This window comes from Leishmania donovani, chromosome 14 (genome assembly GCF_000227135.1).
Source record: "Leishmania donovani BPK282A1 complete genome, chromosome 14".
Lineage (NCBI taxonomy): Eukaryota > Euglenozoa > Kinetoplastea > Trypanosomatida > Trypanosomatidae > Leishmania > Leishmania donovani.
In genome coordinates this window covers 117,415-130,811 of record NC_018241.1, presented here as the reverse complement: position 1 = coordinate 130,811, position 13,397 = coordinate 117,415, and the positions used below count along the sequence as shown (strand labels likewise).

Sequence of the window (13,397 nt, the reverse complement as noted above, 5' to 3'; positions counted from 1 at the left end):
AGCAGGGCAGTGTGGGGGCCGGGTGTGGGGTACGCTCGAGTCACGCCGACACGCTGCCCACCACATGGATGGCGCAAGCGTGTTCACGGCCGCGGGTCGCACCGACGCAGCGCCGTCCAGGGCCTGGCCGCCGGCGTCAGTGGCGATGCATCGCTCTGACCTCCCCTACGGCGTCGGCGCTTGACCCTGTCACGACCGGAAGCGGCTCCGCATTGGGCAGGACTAGAGGGGGTGGGGTGCCGCTCCGCCTCCCCGCAGGGGGAGAGAGTGGGGGCACCGGGTCCCGAGATGCCACGCACTGTGTGCGGGTATGTTTGTGTGTACCAGTCATGAGGATATGTATGTGGGTTGATGTACGGGGCCAGAAGGGTGGGAAGCTAACAAACAATGGAGACAAAAAGGGGAGGCGCGCCGCGCGTGGACATCGCAGCGACGAGGCATGGGCGACGAAAGAGGCGAGCAGGCGTGGCGGCTATGGTGGGACAGTGGCCGCCTGCCCTGCCCTCTTCCCCTTGTCCCCTCTCCCTTACCCACACACATGGACACACGGGAACAGAGAGCGGGTGGTGCACACGAGAGGGCGACACAGAACATCGGTGTCGGAATCGATCAGACTGGCGCCGGCACAGACGCACGAAGACACAGATGTGTGCTGCAACGGCAACAACGCAAGAAAGGAGGCGAAACAAGGACACAGACCACCGCGCAGCAGAGGGACGAGGACCAGCGCCGCTCAGGGGACGAGAGGCAGAGGGACAGGGGCGAGACAACCCGAGGAAAAACATGTGTGTGCGTGTCGGGTGAGCGATATGCCGTGACGCTGATGTGACTCGTTCTGCACGCGATGAACACGCATGCGTGAAGAGCACGTAGTTAATGAACACGCTCGGGGCTCGCTGCGTCTTTCTCCCCACCGCGTAGACAGAGACCCAAGCGCATAGTGCCACGGCATCACGGGGACTCCTCTGCAGCGGCTGCGGATGTGGCGACTGCGGCCGTAAGACCACCGACATGCCAGAGAAGAGCAGGGAATAAAAAGTTGAGATGGACAGCAGCACGAGCAGCACAACAACAGAGTCGGGGAAAGACAACAACGAAAAGCGGCCCGAAAGCCACGTTTTGGGGTGGGTGGGTGGGGGAGGGGGTACAGACATGGACGGGCCACACATACGCACACGAAACCATGGGGGTATACACACACACAGATACACCCACTCCATCAAGCAGGAATACGGAGGGGAGACACCGGTGCGCAGCGCAAGACAGAAAAGACATTGTCCCGGCGTGTCCATGTGCATGCGCGCTTGTGTGCGTTGGGCAGAGCGTGGCGACAGAGATGGGACGAGGGTGATGCGCGCCGCGCACCTCTCTTGCGATACAAGCATGCGCTTCTTGTTCGGGTTTCGTCAGCCTCTCGCGCTCGGAAGAGTGGGGTGGGTCAGGGTCTAGGGCGTTGCCGAGATGAGGTGGACTCGCACGCAGCGATGAGGATGCTCATGAGGAGGCGCAAAAAGACGCAGACATAACACAATTCACCGTACGAGAAGGGAGACGGCAGAAGGGGGGAGACGAGGAGGCGGTGGTGCTCAAGGGAGAGACAGACGGTTTTGTCACTGTTGCCTCACCACCCTCCCTCTCTCCCGTTTTCACTACGGTGGCGGCTTCTGCCGTATCATGGGGGTACGCTGGTGAGTGAGTAGGTATGTCTTTTGTGTGCGTGTGCACAACGAAAAACAACACACAGGAAATAGAGAGGGGAAGTGGAGGTCGCAACGGCACGAGTTGTGGCGGAAGGAGCACGTGTGCACACTCGCGCAGGAAGAAGAGACTAGCAAGGATGCATGCAGTTCAACGTGTGCCCCCATGCGCTCCGTCGATGAAGTGCATGAAAGCGAAGGAAAGGGGCGGGCCTCTCTCACCGGTCACTCGGCGGCGCCTGTTAGGAGGGAGAAACGTCTCGCGGAAGCACGGCGATGCGCGTGCAGCGAAACGCCTTGGAGGGAAGAGTGCGGGGAGAACCAACGTCGACGACGACCTTCTCTTCCCCGCCTTGCCCCCTCCTCCTCCACAGTCGGGACGGACATGTTACCCCCCCCCCTTGCTCCGCCTTCGCTACCTCCACTGCACCTTCCAAAGGTGAATGAGGCGGGAACGGCGTGCTTGCGCGCGCCAAAGAGCTGTGTGTGCACACGCGCACTCGCCAGCTCCTGTACTTGATGGTGTTTTGCCTCTGGGCAAGTGCGCGTAAGTCGACAGTGTTTCCGGCCCAACACACAGCACGAGTGCACAGTCACGAAAACGAACCCCTCTTTCTCGTACACACACACGCACGCATTGCGGAGACACCGCTGTGCAGAACGAATACGTGTGCCTGCCTGCATGCGCATGCGTGTAGGCGCGTACGCACACGTGCACTGAAGTGGTTCATGGGCCTGCTAGTGAGGCGGCATGAATAGGAAAGCAAGGGAAGCGATAAAGACGTCAAACAGCAACAACAGAGGAAAGGACGAACACAGTGACGAGCAGACACGCAACTCCCCGCAGACACACCGAGAGAGAGAGCCTCACCACCCAAAAGAAGGGGGGGGGGCACTGCGCGTGCAGCAATGTCCTGCTGCTGCTGCCATGGTATGTGCGACCTGCTGAGCAGCAAGCAATGAACAGGAGCGCTGGCAAGGATGGAGAGGGCGGGGTGGCGTGGGGGAGGGGAGAGAGTGCGTGCTGCGCCAGCAAGCAAGGCAAGGAGGGGAGAAACGAAGAGCTGCATCAGCAAAGGACGTGACGTGGCTTTTCCTTTCAAGGGTGGGGGGGGGGGTTCATGGCTTGCCTTTGTGTCATCCGGTGACGGAGAAGCCACAGAAAAAGGCACCCAACAGCATACGTGCTCAGAGATGCAGCGACACCCCCAGAGCAGGACAACACAGGAAAGCGATCGCTTAGCGCAGATCAGCCAAAGGATAGAGGCCCCCGCCCCCCTCCCCCACATACGCCTACAAACGTAAGAGATGTGAAGGGGGAAGAGCGAGCGGTGATAGAGAGCACCATAGGCATCTTTCCACGTACTCTCTGCCTTTAGGTGCTCATGGTCGTGCTGCGGCGGGCGCATGCTGAGGAAAGGTGCGTAGGCGACACTGACCACGACGATAACAACGCTCATACAAGCACATCTGTATCCACACAAGTGGAACACAAAGGGAGGAGGAGAGGGATGGGGGCGGGAGAAACAACATGCGCTGAAACAGAAAGGCCCACACGCCACACAGCACTAAGCACCCCACAGAGAAAGCCAGGGACAGACAAACCACCAAAAAAAAAACCAAGGCAGTGCGCGCGCGCGAGAGAGAGAGACAGAGAGGTGTGTAGTGTGCGGAATACTACTCAGAGATAAAGGAAAAGAGGGTTACGCTGCAAAGGGAAAGAACAAGCGAGCCAAGAAGACGACGACGGGGGAGGGGGAGGGGGAGGAGGAGAGGGGTGGGGCGCACCAGACGCGCCACAAATCCGAACAAACTCACCACCAAGCCTTTCTTGCTCGTCATGTTTCAGCCCGCCTACTTCTGGTGTGCAGGGGCCTCTTTTATATTTCCTTTTTGTGCTATAACCATATATACAGATATGCATGTGCATGTATATGTATTCCGCCTTGCATTCTGACCGCGGCACGACCACCCCCGCTCTCTCTCTTTCCCTTCCGAACCCCATGTCGCTCCTCGCCTCTTCAAGGCCACGTGTACGTGGGTGCACGGAGACTTAGACAAGAGCGGTGCCGTACACGCTGGCCTCCTCACGGCGCTGCGTATAGCCGGCATCGGCGTCCACAAGGGCGGCGTACAGCTCCGGAAACGAGAGCTGCAGCCCCACCGGAACCTCCGCAAAGCACACATAGATCGTTGCCACGCACGAGCTTACCGGACTGTAGAAGATGCTGCTCACGATCAGTGACATGAAAAACATCAGCGCCACCGCCGCTGCATTCCACGTCACGAGCGCCGTCAAGAGGGCCACCAGCACTGCGCTCATGAAGGCGAGAATGCCAATAACCTGCCCCGTCAACAGATCGTTGAATATCGCGGAGAAGGCACACTGCTTCACAAGCACCCAGGTCTCCTTGGCGGCGTCGACGTAGCCGCACCCGTACACTGCCACGTGAACGAAGGCATACTGGTTGAAGTACCGCACCAAGTCCTCGATGCAGCCCACCAGGCAGCTCATGATGCACATCCAGAAGTTGTCGCCGTCACTGCTGGTGCGCACCGTATCAATAAGGAAGCGAACAAAGGACGCGATGGCGTTGATGAGGGAGCCCAGGCAGACCGAGCCAAAACTCGTCGTGGTGGCGCGCTGAAACGAGGTCTGCACGGGGAAGGATGGCATGTTCCCCTCACCGGCGAAGTACCACGTGGCTACCACGCCGCACACGGTCACATGCACGAGTGCGCTTAGCGCCTCCTGGACCCAGAAAACACAGACGACGAGGATGATGGGATAGGCTATATTCGCGCTAGACGCCGTGCCAGCGAGAAGGCGCAGCACGCTCGGCAGCACGCACACCACCGCCACCATGACGAAGCACCAGCTTGCGATAGCGGAGCCGAGGGAGATAGCGAAGAGGCTGCGATGACGTCGCAGGACCGACACGGTGGCGCACAGCATCGTGGTGGTGAAGGGAATCCGGTCCTGAATGAGGTAGATCCATAGAAGCGGCGTGAACGCCAACAAGGCGAAGAGCATTGACATCAGGCCCGCGCCTTGGGCAAGGGCCACGCCGGCGAAAGCAGCAGACAACATCGATGCGACGGCGGACTGGATGAATATAAGCTGGCGGGGGTAGACGGCGATGAGAAGAAGACCGCCGTACGCCACCAGGATGGTGGTGGTTGCCGCCGTTGCACACCATATCAGTGCTCGCACGACAGCCCCGATCATCCCAGCGTAGGAGGAGGGCGAGGAGGCGTCGCTGTTGTGCGCTTCCGCTGGAGGCGCCAAACCCTCCATCCCGGCCCACAGAGCCGCCACACCAGCACGCAGCGCAGCCACGCCGTGCAGCACTTTACCGTGGACAGAGCCGCCCGCCACAGCGGCGCCGGCGCGTGAGTCTGCGTAGCCCTTCCCCTCGGCGACACCAGCGATCACGGCGAGGTCGCGCTCCGTCAGCTGCAGCTGCCACACCTGTTCCATACCCCAGAGCAATACGACCACGATGAGTGCCATGAAGAACAGCGCTGCCCAACAGTCCTGGCAGCCGCGCGCGCGGAAGCGCCATAGCTCATTGTTGGAGGGCTGCCCACTGGACGTGTGGAAGGTGTGGTGCGCCTGCTGCTGCTTCGCGTTACGGCAATTTCTCAGCTTGGCCTTCTCCACGTTCCAGTCGGCGTCGTCATCGGTGGGATCACAGTCGACAGTAGAGATGGTGCCAGACGTTCGACTCGTGCGATCGTCTCTGATAAGCGAGGCAGTATACACGGGGGCGCCAGGTCCCAGCTCCTCTACGTAGGGGTCCCCGTGAGTCTCAGAGAAGTTACCACGCACCAGCGGCGCCTTCTCGCCTGCCCCACGTGCAGTTGGGTGGGACATGATGGCGCACAGCACGCGTGCCCTTGCTCGTGCGCACGTGAAAATGAAAAGAGGAGAAGCAAGCCGACCAGGCAAACAGGACAAGCGCAGCTCGCTCTTCTTCTTGAAGTTTCTCTTCTTGGAAGTGTGTGTGTGTGTGTGTGTGGCTGCAGGTGTTGCGGTCGCACGCTGAGCGCAGAGTGGGCGCAATAGTAGGGGAGTCGGATGCACAGCGTCGACAACCAAGGACCTCAGGGACAACCCACAAGATAACTGAAAAGAGATGGAGACTTCCGTCCGCGGTAGACGTGCGCTCACCCAAAAGGTGGCGGAACACGTAAGCGTGCGTGTGCGACGATGCGAGGGAGGGGGGAGGGACAACTGAAACAGCAGCAGCAGGAGTCGTTGCGCCGGAGGAAGAGGTGTGTGGGGGGGGGAGGAGGAGGAGGAGGAGAGCGTGCAGGCGCGCTTCGATTTGTGGGTAAAGATAGATGCGTAGGTATATATATATATATATAGAGGAGCTGAAAATGGAGTCTTCCTGTACGTGTACGCAGCTGTCCAGGTGCGCAGAGAGACCGTGAAGAGAGAACAGAGGAACCGGAAAAGAGGCACCCGCGAAGGTGTAAAGCGCTATGTGTGCTCGTCGTTATGGACGAGGCAGAGACAGGGGAGGGGGGGGGAGGTTGGCGCGCGTGCGCGGAGGGAGAGAGGTGTGTGTGCGTGCGGTTTCAATGGAGCAGATATGTGAAGATACGCAGGGAGGTAGAGACAGACCCGCACAGACGTGGTCGTGTGTGCTTCATGCGCTGCAGGCAGAGACGGTGCTGTGTCGTCTACAGAGTGGAGGGGCGAGTAGTGGTGACGATGATGGTGTCCCAGTGCACACGTCGCCGTCGCCGCCTACGAGAAGTGATCATCGATTCGGATGCGGCGGAGAGGCAGGGGAGGGGGTGTAAGCAGGTGGACAACACTCGTAAGTTATATGCGAAAGGGAGTAGGATCAGAGTGACCTTCACCCCCCCCCCCCCCGCCGCACCAGAGCTGCGCCTTGCGCCACCGCCCTCCCCTCTTTCTCTCTGTGTGTATGTCCACGAGAGCTTCAGATATGAAGTTCGATAGGGCGCCCTCGGTTTGCGTTCGTGCGAAGACCGGGCGCGCCTCGCACCCACGGCGGACGATGGTGGCATTAGCCGTGGCAGTGGTGATCATTGATGGATGACGAGCGATGACTACAACACCCCACGGCCCACTGACACAAGGACGTACACGCAGCAACAACAACAGCAACAAAACATGCGCCCCTCGCCTCTTCGCCTTGCGCGTGGGCAGGCGGCGGGATGAGCAGACGCTCATAGCGGCACGACTTTTTTAGTTCCTCGCTGCTTCAGCGAAGAGGCCGACATACAAAGACATCAGCATCGCGGTTGTTCGCAGAGGAGGCGCGTCGCACAGCTGCGGCCGGTGTGGCCCGTCCGCTTTCGCTGTTTGCCGGATCCTCTGGCGCGCCACTGGTGGCTTCCAACCAGCTGCTCTCCTCTTTGTGAGCTTCGCTTGCCGCTTCGGCACCCCGCGATGCGCTGCCAGCGGTTGCTTCCGGGAAGTACATGCTATCCACGTACATGCGCTGATAGCGCCAGTCCGCGCTTATTAGGAAAGACGTAGTGGCGTGGCTGTACCTCGGATCTGCCGGCGTCGCGACCGCGAACGCAGCCGCCGAGCCATACCGACGATATGCAAGCCGCGTGTACGACGCAATGCTGGCGCCAGGTGCCGCGCTTGCAGAAACAGCTTCCTGGGAGGGTAAGGCAACCGCCAAGCCGCTCCGGTTGCCGTGGTCCATGTGCGGAGCAGAAGGAGCAGCTGCGTCGCGTAGACCACGTCTGCGGACAGCCCCAGTGCCCCTGGCGCCGCCGCTAGCGCAGAATCCAGGTCGAGCCGCCCAGTAGATGGCAGACGCTGGCGCGAGCAGATGGTGATTCTGTGCCTGCGGCGCCGATAGCATACTCCTCTGGGCTTGCCCTGACGCTCCTCTTCCCTTTGCGCTGAGAGCGACAGCGCTGCGGCCTCCAACGCTATCGACACTGCGACCCCGCCCGCGTGGCTGGGATGATTGCATATTACGCCTTCGCAACTCTACGCCTTTTCCACAGGCGCTCCGCAAGAGATCCTCGTCGCCATCCGTTGCAGCCTCGAAGTAGTCCGCCGACACTTCCTTGTCGTGGTCGTGGTCCCGAAAGCGACTTAGCTCGGTCTGCTGCCGCTGCTGTCGCTGCAGCATCAGTGTCGCTTCGAGCCGTGCGATGCGGTTCTCCAGTACCTCACGTCGCTGCTGCTGCTTCGGGGGTGGGGATATGACGCGATCGTTGCCATCCGCTGCACTCGCTGCGCCTGCGCGTGGTTCTGCGGCTCTCGGTGATGGCTGAGGAGTAAGCTGGGCTGGCTGTGGTAGAGGGGCAGGGCTTTCATCAGCAACGTGTAAGTGTGACAGTTGATGGGTGCTCTGTGCCCCTGACTGGCAACGTATATCCGCGCTTGTAGCAAGTCCTGACGCGGAAGCGATAGTAAAAGCAGACACCGCCGTCGCCGGCGAAAACGGAGACGGGGCTGAGGGGGTGCAATGCCCAGCGTGCACTTCACTCGCCATGGGTGGCGCGGGAAAGATGGAGAGCAGCGCTGCATCCGTGTCGGGACTCAAGAGACTTTCCTGATCCACAGGTGTCCCCGCACGGCTGGTACGCACCCCAACATCCTGGCCCTGACCAGCCGCATCGATGCTGCCGTAGGGATTCGCCGCTGTCCCAGGTGTGCGCGCACCAAGGTTACTGGCAACGGTGTGGCTCATCTCTGCAGTCCCCACGACAGCTAAGACGAATCCGTGTCCACGTTCGGTTTTTCCTGTTGCTGCTTGGTCTCCCCTGAACGGCTCAGTAGGGCCTTGTTGCGAGAGGAGCTGTGCTGCATCATCGCTGCCAGCGTGGGGCTCTACGAGCCCCGCTGCATTTGCTTCACCCTCTTCGGAAAGGACTACCTGAAGAGGCCCGAGCGCGTGCGGTGATGGTAACAGTGGCTGCGGCTGAGGGCCGTGCTCAGGTTCGTCACCAGGCGGGGTGGGCAGAAGTTGAGTTGTCTTCGCCGCATGATGATGCTCTGCATCGGCGACCGTGGAGGCAGCCGTTGGAGTGACATCGGCGGGGGTGCGCTGCAGTGAAGCTCCTGGTGGCTGCTGTGGCGACTGCGAGGGCGCTGGAGTAGGGGCCGAGACGCGCAGAGCGCTGCGGCTAGCGGCATCCGATCTGGTCCTCAACAAGCCCTCCCCATCGTTCTCTTCGCCCTGCTCCGTCTCGTCTCGACCCTGAGTGGCACCTTCTTCCCCTGCCGCTGCTGTCGCGCTGAAGCCAACGTGCCCCAATGAGGTTATGCCATGTGCCAGCTCAGAGGTGTGCGCTGTCGAGGCCGCCTTGTCACGCGCTTCCAACGGCTTGCAGGCTTCGTCGTCGTCCCCGGCGCCTTCCTCTGCTGCATTCTTCATCGACGGGGCTGTCGGTGCGGCATGACGGGGAGCGGTGGCTACTGTGGGCGGTGGAGGCGGCAGCGAGAAGGGCGACGACGATGGCGGTGTTCCAGAGAGGGATGGCGACGACTGTGCTTGTACGACATTACTGGCACGCACGCTTTCGACTGCATACTCGGTCTGACGCGCCGCATCCGTTGGTGCGCTTGATGAAGCATCGCTTGCCATCCCGCCGCGAATACCGGCGGCGGACAGACGACGCGGCTGATACGGGGAAGGCTCGGACAACCGACGAGCAGCCACCGCTTCATGAGGCGTCGATATGAGGGGGAGCTCCCACTGCTCCTGCTGCCGAACTGCACGTCCCTCCTTAGTAACGCGCGGTCGCGGGGCTCCTGTTAGCCGCCACACCACCGCGCTGCGCGGGGATGCCGCATCTCTGCCGCAGACACCCTCGCGAATGGGAGTAGGGGCGGCCTGCCATGCCCGCATGCCGCCTGCGATAACGGCTCTTGTCGCCGAGCTGGGGCGCCACACGCTCGCGGGCGCCCTAAGATGCAAGGAGCGCCCCCGCTCATACAGCTGCACGTACGTGAGCCCTGCTGGCTGCCGTTGTCGACGTAACTGCAGCAAACTTTCAGCGGTGTTGCGTGCCGCCTCTGCAGCGGAGTACGTCGGTGCCGAGGCTGTGCGGGTCTGCAACCCAGTCGCAGTGGCAGCAGAAGCAGCGCTGCAGGGCGGGGGTGGCAGCGTACGAGTGCGCACTGGCGATGGTGATACACCGAAGCCTGCAGGCCAGCGCCTCCCTGGCGTGGCATACGTGGTGGTAGTCGGCACCTTCGACCTATTCACTGTCGCGTACGATGATGCCGACTCCCGCAGCACATCTATGCTCTGAGTGCCGGCTCCAGGCCTTGTCCATTCTTCAAATCCACGCGCCTTTTCTGCATTGTGTGCTGCTGAAACCTTGCAGACTGAGCGACGAGGCTGCCGCGGTGCGGCCTTAGCGAGGACCACAGGCGCAGCATGGTGCTCCTTCTTGGTGCCTTGCGCCGGTATAGCATACCAAGGCCCAGACCTTCGTGGCACAGCGGACAGCACGGCCGTGAAGGAGGTGGCCTGGGCCCCAGCATCCGCGCAAGCTGCCTCACCAGGCCCCGTTGCATGCCTTGCTGCCTGCGCACAAGCCTCTCCTCTGCCATCGTTGCTGCCGGTGCTGCTGCTGCTGGCCGAAAAGAAGACTGCCCGGAGACCACGAGTCAGAAGGTGAGCCCACGGACGGCCAGGACGTAGGTGGGGAGGCGGGCGGCGGCGCGGAGCCCTGCCGCGGGTCTTCTGGTAGCGATGCGATGCTCTCGCTGAGGCACACCTGTCGCTGTGCGTCGCCGCGGAGGATGGGACGGAAGAGACGATGGAGGCGTCAGGGGCTGCATGCGCTGCTGAGGGGTATCGGGAATCCATCTCATCCAGGCTGTCTGCCCAGTCTAGCGGGATTGTCCACGAGATTGCGGGCTGCTTCGGGGCCGCTGGCACCGCCGCGGAGTGGCGTGCCGCATCCTCAGCCGAGTCCCTGCTGCCGCTAGAGCAACCGCGCATGGAGCCCCTCGTTGAGGCCCTCTGGCTGTGGTCATCAGGGCGAATTCCGCCACCTACGTCAAACGAGCAGCCACCGTGCCACGCCTCTCTCAGAAAGGATACGTCAGCTGCCGTGGACCCTGTATCCTCATCGGTGCGAGGCTGCTCCCATGGGCGCTGGTGCCACGCGTGTGGTGCTGGCGCCGCCTCGGTTCGCCGGTGAACAGGTGAGGTTATCTCACCAGTGGTGTTGGCCTGGTGCAGCAGCTGCTGCTCTCGTCTCTCGTCGCTGCTCATAGCACGGGCAGTGCCTTGGCGAGGCAGCGAGTAAAAGAAGGACCCTGATGAGGCACCCGACGAGGATGTGGTGCGCGCGTTCCGACGCGATCGTGGCTGCTCCTCATCAGTGTGACGATGTGCCGTGATGGATTCCGGCGCAGGAGAGCGAACTGCGGTGCTGTGCTGTGCGCCATGGTCATTGCTCAACGGCGTCGTGGTGGTGGTAACGCTGGGGCTTGTGGTCATCGCTGTTGCAGCCCCACGCGCCGGCACTGGCACATCTGTACTCGTGCGAGCAGTCGCATAAGGCGGAAGCGACGGCTCCGCCGGCTGCGGTGCCAGGTGTGACGGACGCAGCACATCGCCGTCCTTCTTAGCGCGTTCATCCACGGCGGAATCTTTTTCGCACAAAAATTGCACGTCCACAAACACCGCAGCGCCGGCAGAGTGCGAACGGCCACTGCCGCGGTCGTCTTCATTGCCCGCAGCGTTACGGCTGCTTCCGGCGCCGCCATCACTTCCTCCCCTCTCCTCAAGATTGGCCTGCACACCCGCGTCGGTTCTCGCTTGTGCGTGCTCCATCCCCGCCCCTGCTACTGGAGGGTATTCGGCAACGTCGTCTGCGGCCGCCGCTGAGGAGGCGCGCACCCACTTGAAGGCCGTCGCCGAAGAGGCATCAGTGTGTCCCACGTCAACTGTTGCCCCCTCCGTGCCGGTGCTGCTGGCATCTGCGCTTGCAGAGGGAGACAGATGCGGCTGAGCCCCAATGCGCTGTACAATGAACACAGAACTGGAGGAGCTCGCGCTGCTGATGCTACTGCTGATCCTCTTATCGCCGCTGGAGGGCGATGGGGGCTGGGCGTCGTTGTCCGCCGCGGTGGCAGCCGCTCTTGCAGGAAGCGGACCTGCTCCTGACGGGATGGAGCGTCCAGCGGAGCTGCTGCCGCCACTCGCGTGCTTGCTGCCTTCATACTCATCGTTACCACTGCTTCTTTTATGGCCCTCCGACGTCATCATTGCCTCCGTCTCCTCTTCGCCACCGTCGCCCTCGCTCTCCCCCTTGTCGAGAGTCCACAGGTCGGAGGGAGGTGAGGAATGTCCCTCCAGCGGTGACGGTGGCGGGCGCGGCATTGGTGCGTCGGCGATGTGGGCGTTAGACACCACGTCATCTCCCTGAGGTGCGGCTGCTGCCGCGTGCACCGTCTCGTCGACTGGCGTATCCGCGGCAGCCTCGACGCTACAGCTGAGCGCACCCTTCAAGTGAGAGGAGAGCAGTTTATGGGGAGAAGGCGGCGACACGTCTTCCTTTGCTGCAGCCGTGGGCTTTACGGCCAAGTCGGTTGTGGCCGCGTAGTCAGACTCCTGCTGCTGTGTGCGCTCGTCACCTGCGCGAGCGATCGCGCCTTCCGGCGCAGGGGTCCCTCCCGGTTGGCCAACTTCGCACACAGCCGTCCCTGGTGCCCCGGTGAGCGATGCAGCCGGAGAGTCGTGCCTCTCCGCCATTGCAGCGTCCTCAGCGGCAGCTCCCGTTGCCACTTCAAAAGATGGCACCAGTGCTTGAGCCTCGCGACCGACGGGACATGCCCTCTTGAAAGCACGCTGCTGCTCTGCATCGTCGATGACAGACATACTGCTCTTCGAGCTTGACAGTGTGCGACCGCTTCCGCTGCTGCGGCCTTCATACCGACTTACCTCGGCTGTGGCGCCATCATCCGCTAAGCGATCGATCCTTCGACTTCCGACCGTTTCGCTGCGACTGCCGTCCTTCACGCGATGCGGCAGCTGCCTGACGAGCCGAGATGGAGAGCTGGAGAGCGTGAAGCTCGTGGCTGTCACAGTGTCTTCGTCCGCGCCTCGCAGCCACTCCAAACCAACATCAGCCGCATCGCTTGCCTCGCGGAGCCGAATCGCGTAACGTCCCTCGACTTCCCGCTTTACCACGCTCTGCCGGTGCTGACGCTCGCGCTTCCGCAGGGCAAGCAGCTGCTGCGCAGCCCGCGCACCTTGCCGCCGTGCCCAGAGACGCGTCGCCAGACACCGGCCGCCGCTCACGTCCTCTTCGTTGCTCACGTCGCCTCTGCCACTGCGACTGGGCCCACAAAGGCCTCCCTCGATGCTGATGACAGTCAATGCGGTCAACTCCGTGCTGACCGATCCCACCGACAACTGCTCCTGCTGTTGCAGAGATGAAGGGATGGGGCTGTCGTGCACATCCGCCGAACGGAAGGTGTTCAGTGTGGCCAGCACGTCTCCTTCAGCGTCTAGGCCCACCGCTTCATTCGCTTCGTCAACACCGCGATGCCGCTCAGCACCCGGAAGCCCTTCGCTCCCGTCACTCACACCTAAACTTCTGCTCAGCCTCGAAGCATCCACGAACACTTTATCTTGCAAACCGAGATTCCCAGCAGCCGCGTTGTCCTCGGCACCCCCGCGGGCTGGTGTGGAGACGTCGGCGCCGGAGGCTGCCTCGAGACGC

General features: G+C 62.0%; 1 protein-coding gene across 1 annotated transcript; it reads right to left on the bottom strand.

The window, feature by feature from the left end:
• Positions 1-3,750: 3,750 nt before the first annotated feature.
• Positions 3,751-5,574, bottom strand: LDBPK_140380 (hypothetical protein, conserved; the record flags this gene model as incomplete). Its single annotated transcript, XM_003859362.1, has 1 exon — positions 3,751-5,574. The coding sequence occupies one exon, from the start codon at positions 5,572-5,574 to the stop codon at positions 3,751-3,753; it is 1,824 nt and encodes a 607-aa protein (XP_003859410.1).
• Positions 5,575-13,397: the final 7,823 nt, after the last annotated feature.